We start from the raw sequence: 24,481 nt of genomic DNA, 5'->3' as shown, positions 1-24,481 counted from the left end.
GTCGCACTCATATAAGAAATCGCATCACCAATGACACTCATTATTTAATATGCTTCCACACCTCAACTATGCGTACACATATATTTGTGATTATTACTCTTATTCACATTTCATTCTAACTATTTCACGTTATTATTATTATTTTGTTTTTATCTCATTTTTAAGCATTGTCTTTTAATTATTTTCCCTTCCCATGTGTGGACCCATGTGAAAATTTTGGTTGGGGGGAGGGGTTATTATGTGCAAAAGGTTTTATAAAGACATATGCAAAAAATTTCACATTGCTTGCAAAAAGGTTTTTTTCTTTGATGAACTATGATGTAATATCTTGAGATTAGAGTCATGTTTCAATTCAAATTATCCTTTATATCACCATGTTATCTTCAGTTCATACGTGTGTCAAAATAGGTGTTATAATTATCTCTGTAGAATGTGAAGGTTGCGGGTAGCAAGGTAAAGAATTGGTAAGGTTAATATTTTTTGTTTCATAAAAAAGGAATTTGGTAGGGAACAACTTCAGTGAGTAAGGAAGTTGCTTTGTTTTGAGAAGGCTTAGAATTGCAAAAATGGGAGGACCACCCATTAGGCATGCACCTATAGATCATGAACTCCTTTCAGATGGTGAGTGTGAACCTATGTTTAGAGCAAGTGGGTGGCTAGATTATTTTCTTAAGCTTCAAAGTTTTAACAATTGTATAGCCTAAGAATTCACATCCACATTTCAACAGGGAGAAGCCATGGTGCAAGGAATTAAGATAGTAGCTATAGAGGAGCGAACAACAAAAGTTACTGGGCTACAGACAATTGGGAAAAAGTGTTTGGATACATTTGATGCAAGGTCAGCTAGAGCTGAATTCACACTCCTTGAAGATCCTCTATCAAGGGTTAGCAAGTAACGCACAAGTAGGATGTCTTTCCTAGAAGAATGGGCCCTTAAAGCGGTATATATTATCAAATATCTCACTTGTGAATGTTGACAATCTTTGCTTCATGTTGTGCATTTTAGGCTGCTCTCTCATCTCTGCCATGGCAAACAGATGAATGTTCCTATTTTCTGATATCATATGTTGAAGAAGATGGCTACAAAGACACAAAAAGGTAGGGAAATTTTTGTTACCCATCATTGTTTGATTAAATTGTTGGTAGAAAGAAATTTGCATGAAATAGGTCCAAAGTCATTTTGGGACAAATTTCTCAAGAATGAAAGAATTCAGAATTTAGGGCATGTGTTTCAACCTTCTATTGTTAGGATGAGAGGGTCAATAACATCAGCACTAGGAGCTTATTCTTCAAAAAACCATAATGAACAACTTCTTTTTGAAGAGAAAAGTGTGAACCCTGAAAAATGTAAAAATAATGCAAACCCTAGTTCCATCATCCCCTGTCAAAAGATAGAAGAAGGTTTTTGTAGAAGATAATACTTAGGCAAAGAAAGAGATTAGGAGACAAGAGATAATTACTAAGGAAAGGGTATCTGGTGCTAACAAGGGTAGCCCTCAGAAACTTAGGATAAAGGAAACAAAACCCTCATCTGCAACCCTACCCGCAGTCAAAGCAAAAACAGTGTTACCAGAAACTTCTAAACGGGCTCTAAGGAAAAGTTCCAGAAAAGGAGTAAAATATAAGGATAAAGTAAGGATAGCTCCTCAACAAGTGGTCATTTAGAGTGAAATTGAGTGAGACGATGATTTTATACAGAAATTGGTAAATATGATGTAAGATAAACCACCTTTTAGGTTACAAACCCCTTCGTCTTTCCATGACGATTCTCTACCAGAAAATGCATTCATGGAAGGAGATGAAGGGATAACTTTGTTAGTTAAACTAAATGAACCATTAAAAAGGGGTAATCAATTAGAAACAAAAAGAGTGGTTGGTTTAGATAAACTTGCAACAGTTGCAAAGTAGATGGCTTCTGCAAGTCAAATGAAAACTAGGATGAATTTACCAAAACCTCCATCATTTATGTGGCTGAGTTTATTACTACAAATGCATCAATCTATTCAAGAGGAGGGGAAAGCCTGCAAGAAAGAGAAATAAAAATTGTAGAATGAGATTAACAGGAAGGATAAAGAAATTTTAAAATTAAAAGCTAGTATGGGAGAAGTTATGGAATTGGTTCCTCAAATTGTTCAAGGCCAACCTCCACCCAGGGTATATTCTCCGCACTTAAAAGAATTATACCTTTTGTATCATTTGTTAAGAGAATTCTCTAGTTTTTGTTCTTCTCTTTTAACTCCTAAGGAATTTCTAAGTGCATATGAAACATCAAGTTGTGTTGATAAGAATTTGTTTTGTGAGCTATACTTACACAATTATGTTGTCCCTGTTGATACCCATTGGAATCATCTCCTGTTCATTGGTGATGTTCAGCTCAACGCATTTATGTCTTATATACAAAATCAAAATGATTGGGGACAATAGTTTGGGAAATATAGAGACCTGGAGTTAACCACTCCATCGGAGTTGAGGGCTGAGACATCTAATTTAGATAATGTTCAGTGTCAATGGAACCAGATTTTTATTGAAGCCAAATGCAGGGACACTGTTATGGCATTAAGAGAACAAGTATATAAAGAATATGAAAATATGGCAAATACTTTAGCCATAACAATATTTGGATATCTTGCTCAAAGGTGGAATGGGTTACCAGATGAATTAAAGCAACGAGAGCCGCACTCCCTTTAGAATTATCATTCAATGTTAAGAAGAGAAGTAAAATATATTCAGTTGGGTAGATCATTGCAGGAAAGATGGATTCCGCTAACAATTCATCCTCCATTATTGTTGTGGCCTATTCCAGATTGGAAGGATCTCAAACTATATAGTCAAGAAGCTAAAGACTCCTAATGGAAGGAAATAGAAGAAATTCAAGGTTTTTACTGGGATCCACTTGTTTGAGCCATAGGAGAAATAAAAGTCCCTAATCTCAGAATAGAGACCTTTGAGGAACATGTTAATGCTTGAGGACAAGAATTGGTTAGGTTAGGGGGAGTGATGAGTCACATTTTTGGTCCTTTTATATAAACTCTATGATAGATTAGGATTGTCATTTCATAGTTTAGACATTATGATAGTGATAGATATAAGCCTTTTTGTGTTTTACTTATGACTTTGTTATCTGCCAGACAACCTTATAAATGATATACAAAATATATATTAATAATGTGGGAATGCTTGATTGAATGTTGTTTTAAGGTAACATTATACATATGTATGTTGTGTATATTAACCTTGGTGTATGAAACTAGTAAGTGAGACTAAGTCAGTGAGGGATATATATTGTTGTTTCATGGAGTTGCAGTCACAATTAGATGAAATTTGCTGAACCAGTCAAGCCAGTAACCGATGCCATAACAAGACTCCTAGTTACAACTAAGACATCTGTTTGCCTCAAATCATGTGCCAGATAGTTGATGAAATATAGAGAGAACCTTTTCCTATATTTGTGCGAAAGACTGAGTCTTGAGATGATTCATCTTTCTATGTATTTATTTTCAATAAAAGCTATCCTCCTAGTTAGTTAGGAGTGGATCGGTTGAGTAATGAGTTAGTTATAGATTTTCTTATAAATCCATTAGTTAAAGGATGGAATAGCTAATGCAATTTATATTTTTTGAACTTAGTGTACTCTGCTTTACAATTTGAATAAAGATTAAGAGATTCCATTTATGTTATCACAGTTGTTGAGAGATCAATGTGTTAGTGATGCTATTGTAGTTTTTTTTTATCTGATTAAGTTTTTGGAAACTCATCCAAGGGGGACCACTTGGGGAGTGTTCCATCTTCATTGATTTATTAATTAAGTTCATTAGTAAGTTTATTTATGTCGTTTAATTCTTTCAGTTTACTGTCCTGCAGTCACAAAAATTCCATTTTGTGTTTGTTCCTACAGCCAAGTGAAAACATAGTATTATGTTACTAGCTAGTTAATTCATTTTCTATATGAAGATATAGGTTTCACATGTAATAGAATAGATTTATTCCGACAAAGTAACATTAGAATTTCACGCTTTCTGTTAATTTCTCATTAGCTCCTTCAAGTTAAACTAGCAATCCTCAAGAGTTTCTTGGTGCACATATAGTGCAAACCTATTTCAAGCTATACATTCTTGGGTTGATAAGTAAATGAATTTATGTTAATGAGTCAGTGACTATGTGATACAGAGAATTGAACCATTAAGTCAAGGATATGTTTCTAAATTACTAGGATATTATTTGGAGCCAACACTATGCACCAACAATCGATCCTTAGCTCACTCAAGGGTTCTCACACAAGGGTATCTATCCATCCTTGAGAGGTGCAAAAAAAGTAGGAGATACTCTTGTTCCACCACAAGCTACTTGGATTGGTTCATTCCAAACTCTCAAAATTGCCACACGAGGCACCCAAGAAACAAGCTAACAACTAGCTCACAATGTAACACTCACACAACTATAGAGATCCATGTTGGAACATGGGTTCTAATACCAGATGTAATGCCTGACCAAGGAACCCTAGAGGGTAAGAGAAAACTATACAAGAAATACATGGAAACATTTTTTTTTGAAGTGATAAAGTGTCATCATGCATAAAATACACAAGTATAATTCTTAGTCTCAAGATTAAGTCAACTAATAGTCAACAAACTATGCACATGCGAAAGTATAACTCTTGGAACTCCAACTAAGATAACTCAAGTCACCTCTAAGGATTCCCTAACATCGCTACCTTAGCAACACGTAAAAGACTTGATGAATATATCATGACCCACTAGGAGATGACTACATCAACCTCCAACACTAACCATTGTATCTATGTTCATTTTAAAACACCAATTGAAATGTTGCTATGATAACACCACGATACATCGAGAATGAAGAAGCATAAGAGACCATACATTGTGTTTGATGCCAACATCGACACACGTTAAATAATATAATAAGTATCCAGAAACATTTATTACATCCATCTGCAATTGCAGTGTTCCATACATACATGGTCAATGATACAATACATGATTCTCACAAGAAAGAGAAGAGAACAAGAAAAATACATTGTTGAGGAAGGAGGTATCATCCATCAAGCCAGCCATGAATCAAGTCCTATGATCCCCAACAATGGTTGGTAATGCAAGTCAACCATGTGGTGCCCTCAAGTCCACCCCTGTGCTCATGGAGATAGTCACATGACCCAAACAATCGTGCAAGAATACAAGGAATGGAAATAGGTTACACAAGAGCCAACACAGAGCAAATGCTCAACATAAAAAATAACACCCAACAAGATTCATATATCCACATCAAGATGATAATGCCAACAATGCACCACTCACTTGGAGAAACAATCAAGTAAAATAAGGTGCTTGAGCAACAATAGTAAAATACCAAAAGGACAAGGAATAATCCTCAGTCGGTAACAATAAGGACAAGGATGCACCCACAAGAGCAACACCAAACTATCATACAACATAAATCACAACAAGATAGCTAAAAGCTCAAGCAATAGTAAATCCATAAGGTGGTACTCAACTATCAAGACCTATATACTAGAGTGCTAGTATAGGGAGTGTCACCACGTGTGCTCATGAGGACACACCACATGGAACTGAAACATTCTTTCATACAAATGAGAAACTTGTTATTGCATACAAGAGGAGAAAAATGGTGTTTGGATTAGCTTATAGGTGTAAGATTTGGCTATGAAGGTAGCCACCCAAGATCTAGAGGAAAATCACAACAACAAGAAAGAAATAATGTGACAAGAATAAAAAGTATTCTCATCGATGATGCAATATAAAATAGATCAATTAGATCATTATTACATAGGAGAACCCTTAATTATATAGCCAAGGTGAGAAAATAAGAGTGCATAAGATTACAAGTGTCATAATCTCATGTCATGAGACAAAAAGTGAAAAGCTATCATCCCACCTAAAGTGGAAAGGTGATAGTGTGATAACACCACTAAAGGTGGATCACTCACCATAGGTGGAAAAGTGCAACCACGAAAGGTGGATATGATAACATGATAAAGGCACTAAAGGTGGAGACACCACATAAAGTTAAAATGATAACATGATAAGTCTACCTAAAGTGGAGATGCTCCAACAACTCTTAGGTGGTTCCCTAAGTAATCTTAAGTGATGTGTAATTAGGACCTTAGGTGGAGAATAACCAAGGTAAAACACCTTAATTACACCAACAATAAGGGGTTTACCTAAAGTCAAACCACGAGTTTGGAATTAACCCTTGAATTGAATCAGAAATGCTTGAATTGAAATGATTGTCTAAATTGATTATACCTTCAATTGATGAAGTAATGTCCTTAGGATAAGTCCTTCATGTGTTGATGTAATAACATGATAAATCGCATAAAATCCATCATGTAAATCATAATTTAAACATAAATGAGGATGTATTGAAATTATTTGTTGCTCCCTTAATCAGATTTGCTTTTCAAGTGTTGCTCTTGAATGAAACTTGTAGATGCCAAAATGACATAATGATGTGATCGATGACATAAATTGAGAGGGATGCCCTATATAGGGATTTGATAATAAAATAACCTTTAGGCTGACTTAGAATTTTTTATATTTTCACATGGAGCTAGATTTTAGGATGATAGGATTGCCTTATTATGCTCTCAAAATTCGAGAAAAAAACTGTGGAACCATGTGGCTCTAGGTGTCCCGGTCTCGACAATTTCAACTTGACTTTTTAGGGATGCGAGATAATAGGGTTCTAATGTTGAAAATAGTTTTGTATGAAAATATATAATGCTTAGATGGGGGAAACATGTTTTGATATTTTAAATGGGCTAGGATCTATGCTAAATTATGACGACTAAAAGATAAAGGGTACACCTAAAACAAAGGGCCCAATGAGAGTGTCTTGATGTGTTAAAGTGGAATAGGACTCATAATATTGAATTAACTATTAATTAATTACAACAAAGGTCTTATAATGTACAAAGGAATGATAAATACTAAAATGAGTACTTTGGACACCCTAATAAAGGTGTACAATTTACGATGCTACACATACACACACACACACACACACACAATAATGGTCATAAATGAGGATCCACTAGTTTAGCTATGTAAACAAGGAATTAACCTACTTCCAATCTATTCATTAAAGGGAAATGAAATCAATAGATTCAACCTCAAGTCGATGGGGAAGAAGGCGAAATGCAAATTAGATTCCACTCTACTTGATAGAGTTGAAAATGAGCAATTAAAATGATATGAATTTAATGCAAGAACTAGGGATGGAGATGTGAAATTATCAATAATAAGCATGCACAGACAGTTTCCAGTTAATAAGTAGTCATGAAGCATAGATTTGGAAATAGGAAGTAGAGATGAACCTATGTAAAAAATCTAGGTTTGAAAATTTAGGACAACGGTAGTCTAAAGGCGCCTTTGTCCAAAAATGTTGGATGTGGACAATAAATATATTTTTGGTATCAAGATGCCAATTTGAGTGTTTCCCTAAATTTTGTCAAAAAGGTGCTAGATAATGGCATACAACCTGCCTTGTCCTTGGTTTTTTGCCTCTGCAAAAATTGGTTCTATGCTTCTCTATCCACTCTTGATGAATCTATATTAGCTTTCTCTAGATCTTGTCACTTGCACATACAAAGGAGGAAGATGGTATTGTTTGATAGGGGTTTGCCTAGGTCAAACCCTGGGTTGGAATTAACCCTTAAATGAAATTGATAAATTGAAAGTAAAGATTTGAAGTAGATTGCTGTATGCTATACCTCAAGCTTGTTATAGTTGATGATGCAATTCTTATTGAATGTGACTCACAAGTATTGATGCAATAACATGACATGATGTGGCAAGACATAAACAAATCAATTGTAAAAACATACTTGCACGAAGATTGCTACAATTTGTTGCTCCATATTGCTTAGATCTAAATAATGCTTGAAGGATATGGTGGGATGAAATGATGCCATTTTGATATGCTATAATATGCTTGTGATTGAAATGCTTGAGGATGTGAATGTGATGTGTATCTCTATGAAAATGAATTGAAATGATGCTCTTATATAGGGTTCTCAAGGTATTTCATAAATTAGGCCAACCTCCAATGGTCATATTGAAGTATTGGGATTGAGAACCAATTGACAGGAACTAGGCACTGACATATTCAAAATTGGGCCTAGATTGGAGGGACAAGGGCACCCAAATGCCCTTGTTCACCTAGAACAAAGTGAATCAGGCGTGAATTAGGTGCACCTTATCTTAGGGCAGAGGTTCAGATCACCATCTAAACAAATGACTTCAGTTTTGTAGTACAAAGACTAAAAATACATTTGGAAAAGTGCTAGGAGAAACACAGTTAAGCAAGGGCACAAAAAGGAGTACACAATTATAAGGGGCTACAATTTATGATACTGCACACACACACACACACACACACAATATTTAATAGAGTAAGAAAAGAGGAAATATAAAAGAAACATAACACATACAAATGTAAAAGAGCAACATATAATCATATATGATGAATGTATATTAACATCTATATGAATATGAGAAGTTGACTATATGTGTGTTATGATATGAAGGTTATTAATTTCTATTATTCTAGTAATTTGTTTGTTTTGTATTCTATATTAATCTCCTATCGCTCTCTTTCTCTTACTACTCTGGGGTATAAATACAACATAAGAGAATACTTTGGGGCACAAAACTCCAATTTACAACTCCACCACTTTTCTTGCTAACAATGACAACAAGAAATTAAGTGTAATGACATGATTATGTTAACATAAACTATTTGAAGCCAACATTTATTTTTTAAATATAAAAGCACCAGTTTTTTAAATAAATAGTTCTAAAATAATATATATATATATATATACACACACACACACAAAATTTAATTTAACAAAAAAAATATTAAATAAAATCTTTTTGTCAATAAAAAAAGTTAAATCACTAATATAAAAATAATTATTGAAATAAATATATAAATAAATAAATTAATAAAAAATACAAATTTATGTTTATGTATAAGAAAAATAACAAATAATTTTGTAATAATTAGATAAAATAGTTTCTCATTTTTTTTCTATTTATTTGTCTATAATATTAATAATTTAAATAGATATAAAATTTTATATCACCCACAATTTTTTTTAAGATGAATACCCCAAAATTTGTTAGGGTTGTACATTCAACAAGATATGATTCATAATAGACTTCTTTAAAAGCATTCAACATAATCAACAAACCAAAATTCCATTGCAAAAAATAATATTACATTTAAAGAACTTGTTAACTCTATATTTTTTAATATAAATTGCAGCAAATCGTTTATTTTCATTATAATTTTAAAACATCTCACAATAATTAATTATACATTTGTGTTGCTATAAATTGGAAAAGAACTTGATTCTACTATGTTTAATTCTAGTTTTGGCGGACTGTAACAGCAAACCCTGCAAGGAAAAATGGCAGGAGTTGGGAGGATAGAGAGAGTGGAAGTGGAGAATTTCAAGTCGTACGCAGGGCATCAGGTGATAGGGCCGTTGAAGAGGTTTACGGCCATAATTGGCCCTAATGGCGCAGGCAAGTCGAACCTGATGGACGCCATCAGCTTCGTGCTGGGCGTGCGCTCAACCAACCTCAGGGGAGCTCACCTGAGGGACCTTATCTATGCCTTGGATGACAAAGAAAAGGAAAATCCTAAAGGCCGAAAGGCCTCTGTCAAGCTCGTCTATTTCACGCCCTCCGGCGAGGAGCTTCATTTCATGCGCTCTGTATCCGGCACTGGCGCTAGCGACTACCGAATTAATAATAAGCTCGTCACATGGGACGACTACAATAACAAGATGAAGTCTCTTGGCATTCTCCTTAGAGCTCGCAATTTTCTTGTATTTCAGGTAACTGTCTCAAATATCCTTTGCTTAAAGATTACTTTCATTTAGTGCTCCAAAGGAAACTGGCTTTTCTGAAATATGTACTCAGCTTCTTTCAGAAAATAAGAACAAATTAGGCTGTCTGTAAGTGGTAAAAGTAGATCAGTGATACTCAAAGAACATCCTGTCATAATAGCAGAATATTCGGGTGAAAAAAACCGTGTTAGTTGGAAAAATACTAAAATCTAAAATAATGCAAGCAGAATTAGAAGCGAAAAGTAGACGACGGGCGAAGGAAATGGCTGTCACATGCCCTTATTAACACTTTGAATAGAAGATTTTCCCGTACAATCATCAACCATCACTAGAATAGGGGCAATACGAACATTTAAGTGTGGGAGCCCCTCTTAGTTTTTCTGGTAACACCCAAGGTTGGTAATTTATTAAGGGTAGAGAGAAGATTGGTGCAATATGCCCGTGCCTGTGATCTCATTTACAGTTTTAAGAGAATCATATGGTCCTCAATTTGGAATAGCTTTTTGTGACCAAAAGGATTAAGTTATTCTACTAACAACACACAGAAGAAGACATCTTCTCACCAACTTGCCATAATCTCAGCGTGAACTAAAATCTGTAAGATTTAGTCAATTATAACTGATTTCAAGCTTGACAGACTTTGGTAACATGATGTGGTCCAAAACGGACAAAATTAAATAGCCTGCTAGAAGACTTCAAACTCGATAGATTTATGTAACTCAACGCTGTCCAAACCGGATAAAGTTTAATGAAGAGACTATCTCAAACTCAACGCTGTCCAAACTGGATAAAGTTTAATGAAGAGACTATCTCAACGTGTCTTTGTTGAAGTGGCCCTAAGCTTGGTCAAACCATGAACTTCCATCTTGACAGTCTAAGGCAGGGGTCCCGTGGGGGCTTAAGCTTCAATTTTTAAGGAAGAGGAGGTACCATGATTTTATTTTTTGGGCTATAGGATTATTTGGAATTTTTCTGGAGAATAGAAGCTTCTACTTTTTAGGCCTGCATATTTGAGCGGGTAAAAATGGAGTGGGGCTAGAAATTGACCCACCAGCTCAGGAGTATTGTTTGCCACTTGTCAATCATCTGAGTTTGATTCCCACCAAAAAATAAATGAATCTGGCCAAAAACAATTTAGAGGAAAAATGAAACTGAAATTTATTTAATTATTATTAACTGTTCATAATCTAAACTGCTCTACAAACTTCATGGGATCACCAGCTTCCTTAAATTTAGGAGCTTAAACTTTTATGTTGAATTGCAATACAAAATTCATGGGACCCACAGCTTCAAAATATTCCTAAAAAATCTCAGCAGCTTCAGCTCTATTTTTTAGGAAGCCCCCCCTCCATGGGACCCCAGCCTAATATGCTTAATGTTTGTGTTAGTGCTAAATTAAGATAAATTTGACAGTTGCCCAAATATTAAAAAATTAAATAAAAAACGACTGAATAGCAGCTGTATAAGAGTTATATTCTCTCTTCATTTACATACGAACGTTACTTATCCGAGGATGTCTAATAGTAATGGGCCTTTATAGTTTATACAGAAGTCTTTTATTAAACTCTATTGTGGTGGGGTTGTGTTGATGTGTATTTTGTACACGACCAAACACAGAATAAAATACCTAAAGGTACCTTATCCTCTCTTGAATAAAGCTCCCGAATGTTGAAGATATCGCAGAAGGATCAATCGGAGAAGCTTCAAGGTTCCTGTTATGTAGGATCTCTACTTGTGGATAAGCTCTTTGTGGTATGATGTGATTTTTGCTGGAATCATAGGGGGACTTACACTTGACGACCTAAACGTCTGATTTGCTGGAATCACAGGATTTCACTAGCCTAGATTTTTTGAAAAAAGGGAAAAAAGGATAAGGGCGAGGGAAGGATCTAATTCTGACACTAAGAATGTAGGAATAATGAATGACCTTTGATGAAATTCTAACTAAGTTTTGTCTTGACATCCCGGGACCATCTCCACAAGTTTAGTGCGATCTTCGGAGGAAAGCTTTATGATGTTCAGATCATCGCTACAGGCATAGACACCATCAGGCTGATGCATATCAATGAAGAAGCGACAATTGAAGTTAAGCTTAAGCTGAATGATTCCAGTTGACTACACAAGGCAAGTCTGCAATCAACAAACTGCTAGTAGTATGGATATACAAATTTCACCATCAATCAAACACATTTCTTCCACTCATCTAATAACATGAAATCAAATTTGAGAAGTATAAAGACCATGCAAATTGTTGAATCGACCCATAGATTTCACCATTTCTTCAATGAAGTTTTACAAGCCTTTTACAACAGCATCTTGGCAACAATCTTTGCCTTCTCTTGCTATGCTACTCTAATTGCTATTCTATCAACTGACTATTCACTATTAGCTAACTATTCACCTACTATCAACTATTGACTAACTATTATCCTTTACAAATGAGGAGCCGGGGCTTATATAGTGCCCACAATACCATTCAATGGCTTAGATCAATTTGAGATCAATGGCCGAGATTTTACAATGAAAAACCTAATTAGGGTTTGTTACAACAAACTTAATTCTGACCAATGAAATAATTGCATTATTTGGACACATGTCTTCTTTGGAATATTCGACCAATGGATAGCCGGGGTAGGTACATCAAAGTTTGTGCCATCTCCGATGAGTCAGGTACATTGAATCTGGACACGCTGAGGTGGACCAATCCGACTAGAGGAGTGATGACTGGGATGCCACCTTGTCTGACACTTGTAACTTGGTAGATATTCAATTTGATGTTGCTGAGAAGCTAGCTTTAATTAACTCTTCTGAAACTGTCTGCTTCTTCAACGAACCCTTGCTTTAACTTCCTTTGTCTTCGATGTGCAGGATGGATGGTGTACCTTTCCTTCGAATGCTGGACTGGAAGAGGTCGTCCCTGATGATGCTGGACCGGAGAAGGCCGTCCTTGATGATGCTGGACCGGAGAAGGTCGTCCTTGATGATGCTAGGCTAGAGAAGGCCGTCCTTGATGATGCCGGACTGGAGAAGGTCGTCCTTGTCTTGGTCTGGTCTTGTGGAGGTTGTCATTTGATACCTACACAAAAGCTTAAAGTTAGGATTTGAGAATAATATCTTAAGGTATAGGATTCAAGACCTTTCAAGGAAATAACTAAATATTAATTTGAAAATGATGATAAATCTAAGAATTATGAATTTTCAAATTAAATTAAAATCAGATTGTACAAGACTTACATTTTCCAAAGGATTACTATGGAAAATCCAACTAAATTTTGAATAAAAATTTCAAGAATCTGATTCTTTATACCTCTTCCTTGAATTTTTAGCTATCAACCTTGAAAAATGAATGAAGGGAGATGAGAATTTGCTGGACAAGGACGTTTGATCTGAATTAAGCTTCAATCAGCCTTCAAAAAGAATTTCGCCTTCAACTAGCTTCTCAAAATCTGGAAATTTGCCTTCAAACACCTTCCAAAATCTGGAAATTATCCTCCAACTTGCTCAATTTCGCACCTCCAAATCTGCTCTTCAAGTTCGCATGAGAGATAATGAAAGAATGATTTGAATTTGTTAAAATACACCTCCCTTATATAGGGCGCTCACCTTGATTTCCCTCAAGGCCGACTTGGCAAAAAGGGAATAAAATAAAATAAAACTCCTCTCAAAAGATGGCCGACTTGTTTGTAAAGGCACAATAATGATTTTTGAGCGCTCAAGCATAATTTTTTAATTTTTTCAATTAATTCCAAAGCTCAAAGGTGGATTTTTTCATTTATTTCAAGGCCTAGAAATTAATTAATCAAATTATGAATGCCTTAATTTATGCGAACTTGTTTTAGTCTTCCAAATGTCTTGTAATAGGCAAATTTAGTGAAAGACTATAGGCTAGTTTAGGGAATGTTAAAGCTTGATTAAGGCTTGATGAATCTTCATTTTCCTTGGGCATTAAAATATTCAAAGTGATGGAGGCTTAAATTATTTCAAGGCTTATTTGAACCTCTCATCTAGGCTTGTTTGCTTCACGAATCAAAATCTTCACAACCTAGGTTTGCCATCACAATTTTGCAATTTGCCTTCAACTTATTAACCTAAACAAGGTGAATAATAGGTGTTTTCAAGGATTTCGCCTTGGACCCTTTGGAAGGGTCAAGAGCGATTTTTCTAATTAGGACTTGAGTACCTTGTTTTCTTGACTCCAAAATCTTCCGGAAGGCGAGCTCATGTTTGTTTTGACCTAATCAAAGTCTTGCATTTCAAATTTTAGCATTTCACATGAGTAAATTAGGTGAAAAATGTGAATTTCGCCCTAGACCCTTTGGAAGGGTCAGGAGCGATTTTCTTTGCTTGGGCTTACTCCTCCATCAATTTATCTTGAATCCACCACTCAAGGCTAGGAAATAGTCCTCTTCTTTCACCCAATCCAAGTTTAATTTGTTTTTGCAAGGCAAAATAGGGGATTTTAGGATTTTTGCTCTGGACCCTTTGGAAGGGTCAGGAGCGAAAATCTTCCTCTGACCTAGAATCATCACTTTTGGAAGCCAACATCAACTCAAAGGTGGTCTCAAGGGCAATTTCTACCTTGGTCTAGTCTTGTCTTAGCATAAACTTGAAAGGAATACATAGGTTTTAGGATTTTCACTCTGGACCCTTTGGAAGGGTCAGGAGCGAAAATCAGGTTTTAGGGCAATTTTCCCATCCTTTCATCTTCAAATCACCTCCAAGGCATAGAACATCTTGCCTCACTCCTCTCCAAGTCATGAAAACCAAAATCTTGTCTTAAATTGCAAGGAAAAAGGAGAATTTAGAAATTTCGCTCTGGACCCTTTGGAAGGCTTCAAAACTTTCCTTTTGAGCAACCAAAATCCACTCTAAGGCAAACCAAATGCCTTCTCACACCCTTGTCTAAGTTTAGTCTTGTCCAAAATTTGGAAGAAAAGATGACTTTGAGGATTTTTGCTTCGGACCCTTTGGAAGGGTCAGGAGCGAAAATCTCTTCTAGGCTCAATTCCTTCATCTTTCATGATTTCTTGCAACTTCAAGTCACTCCCAGCGGCAATTCCTTCTTGATTTTACCTTATCCCACACTTGACTTAGCAAAACTTTGATAGCAAAAAGAAGTTTTGAGAAAATTCGCTCTGGACCCTTTGGAAGGGTCAGGAGCGAAATTCTCAATCTTGACCAAAAATCTTCATTTTTTCAACTTGAAACTTCTTTGCAAGGTAGGATTTCATGTTTCATTGTGCTAGGAATAAAGTTTCATGTCTAAGAAAGGCTAAAAATAGGTTTACAAGGAATTTCGCTCTGGACCCTTTGGAAGGGTCAGGAGCGAAATTTCCTTTCCTGGCCAGAATCCTTCATTTTCACAACTTCTAAACATGCCCAAGGATTTCAATATGTTCATTCTTCCCTTTCATCATGTCTTGGACACCTCAATTTGACCAAACCAAGCAAGAAATGTCTCTTATAGAGATTTTCGCTATGGACCCTTTGGAAGGGTCAGGAGCGAAATTCTCCATTTGGGCTAAATCCTTCATTTTTTTAGTTCAAAACAACCTCAAGAGGCAAAAGCAAGTTATTCTTCTTCCATCCATGTCAAAAAACTTGACCTTCTTCAATGCAAAATAAGAGCCTTTGGGAATTTCGCTTTGGACCCTTTGGAAGGGTCAGGAGCGAAATTTCCCTTTTGGTCCAAAATCCTTCATTTCTCAACGCTTTCAAACACTTCAAAGGCAACAAGAATGTCCATCCTTCCTTCCAAGATACCCTACAAATCAAAATTTAGTCAATCTTAGGAAAAAATGAGCTTTAAGAAGATTTTCGCTCTGGACCCTTTGGAAGGGTCAAGAGCGAAAATCTCATTCTAGGCTAGATTACTCACTTTTCAAACTTCAAACCACTTCAATTAGCAAACTTAGATCATTTTCCACTTGAGGAAGAAGGTTTCAAGGTCAAACAAGGTAGCAAATGAGGTTTATGATGAATTTCGCTCTGGACCCTTTGGAAGGGTCAGGAGTGAAATTCTCCTTTAGACCAAAATCTTGTTCTTCAAAATCAATCAAACTCCCTCTCAAGGCAAAACATACCCATTCATCTCCCATCAAGCCAACGCCTAGCCAAAATAAGGAGGAAAACAAGAGTTATAAAGATTTTTGCTCTGGACCCTTTGGAAGGGTCAGGAGCGAAATTCCTAATCTTGGCCAAGATCCTGACTTCATTTTCACATTTCTTCATTCAAACAAGCGTTTTTACCTTCATTCAAGCCTGGGAATGCGTTAGTCCTAGGTTTTGGTCAAAGTAGAATGTCTTATGGAGAATTTCGCTCTGGACCCTTTGGAAGGGTCAGGAGCGAAATTCGCTTTGGACCCTTTGGAAGGGTTAGGAGCGAAATTTGACTTTTTGAACTCTCCGTCAGGATCATTTTATGGAATATAACATTTAAGTATAAGAATCTTATACTTTAAGTTATATTCCATATATAGTTTCAGGATGTTTGAGAGTGGTTTCGGACCTCCAGGAGTTATATTGCAAAATCTAGTTTTTGGAGGATTCTTCAGTTTTTCGGACTTAGTCAAATTTCAGGATCAGGACATTCCAGACTTAGCCAAATTTTAGGATTAGGGCATTCCAGACTTAGCCAAATTTCAGGGCATTTGAAGATCAGGATGACATTCCAGACTTCATCACTCACCAACTCGACCTAACTCAGACCTTCAAGGATGATACCCACTCACAAAGCAAGACACAATTAGCAACAAGAGCAAAACCAGGCCCTAAGGAAGACTCTCAAAGAAACCCTAATTCTGGGGCCCCGTGGACTCACCCTGGCTCAAGCAAAGCCTGCCATCCTATTGATCCCCTGGTGACACTCATAATGCAAAGGCTAACAGACAAACCCTAAACACCTAGAAAGCAAACCCCAGAAAGCAAAAAAAGTAGGGGTCCCCATTTGTAATGGGGCGATGTGTGAATACATCACAAGAAGTTGGAGTAGGGTGGAATCTTGGTCAACTATGTTGTGGGGGAGCTAGTACAACGGTTTTGCAGCTTTTTGCTGCAGGTTGTATGTCATGAGAGTGAGTTGTCTCACGGGAAAACACCGAATCAATTGCTATAAGTAAATTTTCTTTGGCACTGAAAGAAAATTCTTCAAACTAACACTTCCATTCAAAACTTAAAAAGTTAAAACTATTGCATGCTTCAATTACACATTTGTTGACAAAATATCCAATAGTTTGTGTAATGCCCCGCCAAGGAACCCTAAAGGATAAGAGCATAAAGGACAAGAAATGCATGATATATATATATATATATATATATATATATATATATATATATAGTAACTAGTGTCATCATGCAGAATATGTATAAGTGTAATGCTCGAACTCAAGAAAAAGTCAACTAATTGCTAACCAACTACGCACATGTGGAATACTATACTCTTGAACTTCAACCAATTACTCAAGTCACCTCTAAGGGTTCCTTGACGTCGCTACCCTGGTAATGCATCTAAAACTAGCCAGGAAACCCAAGACCAACTAGGAGATGACTAAATCAACCTCCAACACTATAAGAGACACATCTATGTTAATTTTAAGCACCAATGGAAGTGTTCCTATGATAACCACATCATAAAACATGAATGAGGAACATACAAGATCATGCTTGTGGCTGATTCCAACACCGGTCCACGTAAAGATACATCAATTCATTACAATATGATACAAATTACATTCAACTCCTCTTGGAATGTTCATTATACATAAATTATCAATAAATACAATGCTTATCTCAAATTACATAGATTACAACCTTGCAAGAAAAGAAGGAAAGGGGAGAACTAGTGTTAAGGAAGGAGAAAGAACTCTTCAAGCCATTCACGATCCAAGTCCTCCAATCCCCAACGGTGGTTGGAAACACCACCCGACCATGTGGAACCCTTAGGTCCACCCCACCATGCTCATGGAGATAGTCACATGGCCCAAACAGTCATACACACATGCAAGGGAAGTGATGGGCTCACACAAGAGCAAATATGGAGCATACACTCAACATGATCACATCAACAAACAAGAACATAATGCCACATCAAGATAAAAGATGGTAAAGCCATAACCTCAAGCAATCAATCACATGAACCAATAAGAATGTTCTCAACAAGGAAGAGTGACATCAAGCATCAAGAAAGAGTCCACTCATCAACCAATCATCAAGAGGCAATAAGGTCAAAGGCCAACATATGAAAAGTCCACATAAATCCATAAAAGAGCACTATCAACATGGGAGGCATATCATCTTTTGGGTCCTACTCATATCTATAGGGCTAGGTACATAGAGAACAAAAGAGGGGAGTGTCATTGCGTAACTCGAAGAGATGGCTCACGTGGAACCGAGGATTCCCTCATACATACGAGAATGACGATCATGCAATATTCGGGGTCACATGTGTGGGCAGATCACTTCGGGTAAGATCCAACACCTACATGTGCGGGCAGACCACTCTGGGTAAGATCCAAGACCTACATGTGCAGGCATGCCTTCCCAAGACTTCCTTAGCCTCATACTAGCACTCAAGGCAAGTTTGGGGCACCAATTATCTTATTTAATGTTTAAGCATCCCAAGTTTTAATTAATGTTTTCACTTGATTAATTAACTCCCCACATCGTGATTGCCACCGAACCACTTTGGGTCAGGGACATGTTGGGAGCCACTCCCATCATTGACTCTACTACCTACCCTAGGCTCAATGAAATCCAAAACATGAAACCAAACAAGAAACTAATGCCAAGATATCAATTTACAAATTCAAGATCTTACATCAATTTGAGCCTTTAATTATCAACATAATCAATGTCCACAAGGTCTCATAAACATATAAATGACCCCAAATCAATCCAAATCAAGATTACACACATAATTCAATATACCGCAACATAGGATCATGTCAAAACCATCAAATTTCATTTTTATTAAAGCCAATGTGGACCCGAGAACCAGTCATGTAGATCAAACAACCTAAAATGGGCAAATCGGGAGAAGAAAAGTCAAAAGTGCATCAACTTGGCAAATGCGCATCAACCTTGCAAAAGCGCACCATCCTTGCAAATGCGCACCAACATTGCAAATGTGCACTTCTGGGTGGGTGTCAATTGCGCACCAGCGTTGCAAATGTCCACTTTTGGGTGTCAATTGCACATTACTGCTCTTCCAGGCTACAAGAGACTCCAAAATCACCACAAATGGAAGGGGGAATTCGAAATGTGAAGGATACACATTTGGAAACTACTATAATCCACCCCAAAAACACAATCCAAAGGCCAATTCTGTTGAGACATGGACCAGCTAGGACTTGAAACTAGGACCTTCCATACGCTGCTGGAGTGCTCTACCACTAAGCTACTGGCCCCTCTTAGACCAGTTCATCGTCGGTCCGGGTGTGGCTTATTTCCAACACCAATACCCCCCCTTAAGCCACACCTCTCGTGTGCTTGGGGCTCCTAGCCTGGACCTGGCTCTGATACCATGTTGAGACATGGACCAGCTAGGACTCGAACCTAGGACCTTCCATACGCTGCTAGAGTGCTCTACCATTGAGCTACTGGCCCCTCTTGGACCAGTCCATCGTCGGTCTGGGTGTGGCTTATTTCCAACACCAACAAATTCACCCATCCTACATAAATTTGGGCAAAGTTTTCCCTTCTAAACCCTTAGTTTTCAAAATTGAAACACGACCAAGCAATGCATAATCAAACGATGATTCACAAAGCGGAAGAAGGCTTGCAAACACTCAATAAGCCATTGCAAAAAATCTAAAAGCAATTACTTTAAGTGACGATGGAGAAAGGTAAGATTTCCTAACTCAAGTTTGGAGAAAACTTCAAATTGGAGGAGCACAAATGCACACACCACAATCAGGAGAGATTTTTGGACAACCTGTAGAGATTCACAATCCAATTCTTTTGAGCTATCACCCACAAAATTTCACCAATCCCATCTCCCATACTCAATCATCCAAGTTCACCAAAGAAGTAGGGTTTGAGAGCATCACCATAGTAAAATAAACTATGTCTTGAAAAGAGCTCCAATGTAAAATTATAAACTCACTTTAGAAGTGGGAATATAAAAATAATAAAAATTATAAAACCAACTAAACTCCTAAAAGACCAAAGGGTATAATCATGCAATCCATATTCTCAAGTGGATGCATATAGGCCATATTCACAATTAAATATTAAATTGCCACAATAGTATTCAAATGTCATTAATATATACACATTAAGTAACGACAATTCACATATGATTGACTATGCACATTCAATCTTCACAAGTCTTACACAAATATGCAATAGGCTAACCGGACATTACCAAAGTGGTAAACAGAGGTATAAATATATGCAATTAGGGATATTGCCCAAATTAGGAATGATGGCTAGGGCTGGGTCACATGAATGGTCAATGTGCTCTTCTGTAACCATCGTTGGGGATATGGGCACACTCAAACCTATAGAGCTGGGTGGAGTCGATGCCCTGTACCTGCATCAACCAAAACATACAAACACCTATGCATACATATATAATATATCATGACTGAAATGTAAGTAATCTTTCCCCAATCGTGGTCACATAGTAGTATCGTTAGGAACATGATATCTCATCAAATTAATATAACATCATCAAATGGAATATACTTAATTACCGCATCTAACATCATTATCATCATCAATTCCACAGGTCTGAGTGTGCCCATATCCCTACCTAATTATCGCATCTAACATCATCATTATCATCATTAATTAATGCATATTAATAACAATCTTATCTAATTAATAGCATTGAATAACAACATCAATATTATTTCATTGCAACAATAAACATATAATTATTCCCGAAATGGTTAGCATCATAACATCATCTTCATCATATCCATCCACTAAATCTAACATGACTATCATCAATTATATCAATAAGCATTTAATCCTTTAACGAAATAAAATAACATAAACAATTTACCAGTTTTAATTCAACCAATCAGGTTAACATCACTTGTTACATTCCAATCATAATCAAATCAACATCTCACACATGGCAGTTCTGAATCACTTTATCAGTCCATCATAATCATCAAAGGCACAATAGATCATGTATCCAAATAAGATATGCATTAGTGGTCCTCACAACCAGGCACAAGAAGGCAAACACACATCTCAATGCGCGACAAAATCATGATCAACATGAAGTAACCCAACACATTATTGGTCCAAGACGATCACGGAGCATATACCAATACAAAGCATAAGATAAGCACTCAAGACACATTTTGCAAGAATGAGATATCCAATCAAGGTCAAAGCATCACAAAGATGATTCACATACAAACTGCACAAGTCACCACCACAGGGGCAAAGCTAAATCTAAATCAAGAAGCAAAAATGTAGAGAGCAAACCGGAGGGGCATTACAGTTTGTTAAGCATTATTTTGAAAAATTTAAAAGACTTTGCAATCTAGCATTTAGATCCTAGGAGATATTCGAAGGCCAACACTCTAAACCATGAGAATCTAGGTATGGAGATATTCAAAGGCCAACACTCTAAACCATGAGAATCTAGGTATGTTAAATTTTTGTAATTAATATTAATAATATCAGTTATGATGAACATTAATCAGAGCAAGACACAGGAAAGACATTAGAACATATAATGCTCTTGAGGGAGCTGTATGACTGATTATCTTCCACTATCAATCACTAGCATTTAGATCCTAGGAGATATTCGAAGGCCAACACTCTAAACCATGAGAATCTAGGTATGTTATATTTTTGTAATTAATATTAATAATATCAGTTATGATGAACATTAATCAGAGCAAGACACAGGAAAGACAATAGAACATATAATGCTCTTGAGGGAGCTGTATGACTGATTATCTTCCACTATCAATCACTATATTGTGATACAAATATGCTTATAATGACACACAGCGGTGAAGGCTAAAGAAGTTATGGAAGATGAAACAGTTTGGTTTCTAAAGTTCTACATGGCTCTTTAATTTCTGATGGTTTAGCTGAATTACCATAGATGTTATGGTTGAATATGTTCCATTGTGCCCCATAAATCATTATAAGAATGGAAGCAACAACATTTTTGGTACCTTAGCAATTTGGTGTGTGAGTTTTTGGGACCCCTTCAAAGTTGATGAAGACTGCATAAGGTTTAGGGTGAGCTTGGATGCCACTACATTCAATTTTCCTAGATCCTTTCAGGCCACTAGAAAAATTTCTGGCATTTGGTGAAGATGGATTGATTATCTGGGAAACACTGTGGATGCCGAGTGAGTGTTTAGTAGTACTACAGATTATGAAACATGAGTCATGGCTTGAAGGTATCACTAGAGTTAAAAGTTGCATGAACATGGATACAGATATAAATATGGATACAGTATCGTATACGAATATGGCTATTTTTTAAGATCTCCAATATGGATACTAGATACGACATTCATAAAAAACACATACACATATATTTAACACAATTTTCTGAGTTATTAAAGGAGATTTTCATTACTTCAAAATAAATATAGACACATAATTGCTACATAAATAATTATTAATTGATTTAACAATTTACAATATACAAAAATAGTAGAGTTGCATTGGAAGATAACCCCCAAAAAATGGGTCACTGAAGTAGAAAAACATTTCATTTGGTGTAGGTTTTGTTTATACCATGCATAAATAAAGTTTTTTAAAATTAAATTTAGGAAGATTTACGTCAATTTTATAAAAATCAAATCACATAGTATTTGGCACCATTGGAAATCAAGGTTTTTTGGGGCACGCGAGGGTATAGTATCTGATGTGTATCCAGGCCGTATTGGATACGGGGAGATGCTCGCCCAGGGAGGGCCAAAGGAGTATCCGGCTACTTTTCTGGAGCTGTATTGGCCGTATTGGATACGGGGAGATGCTCGCCCAGGGAGGGCCAAAGGAGTATCCGGCTACTTTTCTGGAGCTGTATTATGAGATTGCTCAACAATCAGTTAGTCTGTGCATTTAACATCTAGGCAAGTGTAATAACCCTATTGCTTAAAGAAGCATAAAGGCCAAAGGCTTCTATTCGTTTCAAAGACGAACACAACAGTATGGAGTCTATTCAAATATAAAGTAATCCAAGACAACTACTTAAGCAAGGCATCAAAGATCGATCATAAGTAACAATCTAATTAGGGATTAACAAACAGTGAAAAGGTGTATGCTGAATCGCTGATCGAAATACATTCTAACAAATGCAATTACATTACCTGCATAAGGATGTGATTACATTTGAAAGGCAGCAATAGCAACTAAGAAAGCAATTAAGATAATCTAAAAGGCAGTGATACAAGAGTAACAAATGCAGTGATTAAAGGTGACTCAAATACAGCGATTAAAGGCAGCTATTATAGATTAATAAATGAAAAGAAGACCATATTTGATTATTATTTCCCATTGAGGATCGCTCTAGTGGAGCAGAAATTTATAGCATGGAAGCGTATGTTTCAACTACATAAATCAGGAAAGGCTTTATAACAGAACTGCATGATTTTAGAGATATTAATCAGGAAAAGCATTCAAGTTTCAAGGCTTATAAATCTATCTCATATAGGCAGACTTATACACAATTTGATGCATGGTTTTAGAGTCATAAATCAGGAACAGCAATATCTCGTATAGGCTGATCTATATCCAAGTTTAAGCGTGGTTTTAAGGACATTATTCAGGGGAAGCAATCAGATCTTGATATAGATCAACATCATCTTCTTTTGCATACACATCAGACTCTATATCAGAAATTCAAGAGAGTTGTAGTCATTCATAGTTATCTAATTTTTTAATTATTGATTTTTTTGTCAAATTGTTAAACATAGTGCAATTTGAGTGGATATATTTCATGGTTCCTACAAGGGACATTACAACAAGCCAGCTGATTGGGATGAGGCCATTTCAGAAGTGAGGGCATATTAGAAGATGACTAAAAGCGAGGAAAGGAGGAAGCTAAGAAATACACTCGCTGGAAACTGATCAAAATGGACTTGAAAAACACTTAATACTAATAGTGATTTGTGACAACCATCTCAAGCTAGGTTGAGTGCTAACTGAGCAGCTAGGAAATAATAATTAAAAGATAAAACAAGGCAGATGTTACACTTGTGAGGAAATTTTGACTCTAAGATAGAGGTGAAATGGAAGGACCTCTAGTTGATTAAAATGCTAAATTAGGCAATGACAACCATGAAAAAGGTTCAGATTAATCTAAACATGTCATTGCTAGAGAAACTGCCACCATGTATGAAATTACTTTATCACAAGAGCAGAATAACAGCAATTTCTCACAACAAAATATGATGAATAGGATAATATGGACAAGAAAAGGATATTTCTCCTAGAAATTCTTTCCCCTTCATAAACTGCCACATTTGTCTCATGTCATGCCTCCGCCTGAAATGAAGGGAATAAAATTAGACCAAGGGAAGTGCATAGGGCATAAAGTGCAGTTTTTTTTCATAATTAAAAGTAAATCATAACAATTTTTTATGAAGAGATGCACCC

General features: G+C 36.3%; 1 protein-coding gene across 1 annotated transcript in view; it reads left to right on the top strand.

Moving 5' to 3' along the window:
- The first annotated feature begins 9,398 nt into the window (after positions 1–9,398).
- The window catches only part of LOC131029750 (structural maintenance of chromosomes protein 1), a 238,497-nt gene continuing 223,414 nt past the window's right edge, over positions 9,399–24,481 (top strand). Inside the window, exon 1 of the mRNA XM_059211024.1 lies at positions 9,399–9,886. Coding sequence (XP_059067007.1) covers positions 9,455–9,886 — 432 coding nt within the window. The 5' untranslated portion in view covers positions 9,399–9,454. The remainder of the gene's footprint in view (positions 9,887–24,481) is intronic.

Source organism: Cryptomeria japonica, chromosome 9 (assembly GCF_030272615.1).
Source record: "Cryptomeria japonica chromosome 9, Sugi_1.0, whole genome shotgun sequence".
Classification (NCBI taxonomy): Eukaryota; Viridiplantae; Streptophyta; class Pinopsida; order Cupressales; family Cupressaceae; genus Cryptomeria; species Cryptomeria japonica.
This window is presented reverse-complemented; position numbering and strand designations above follow the sequence as displayed.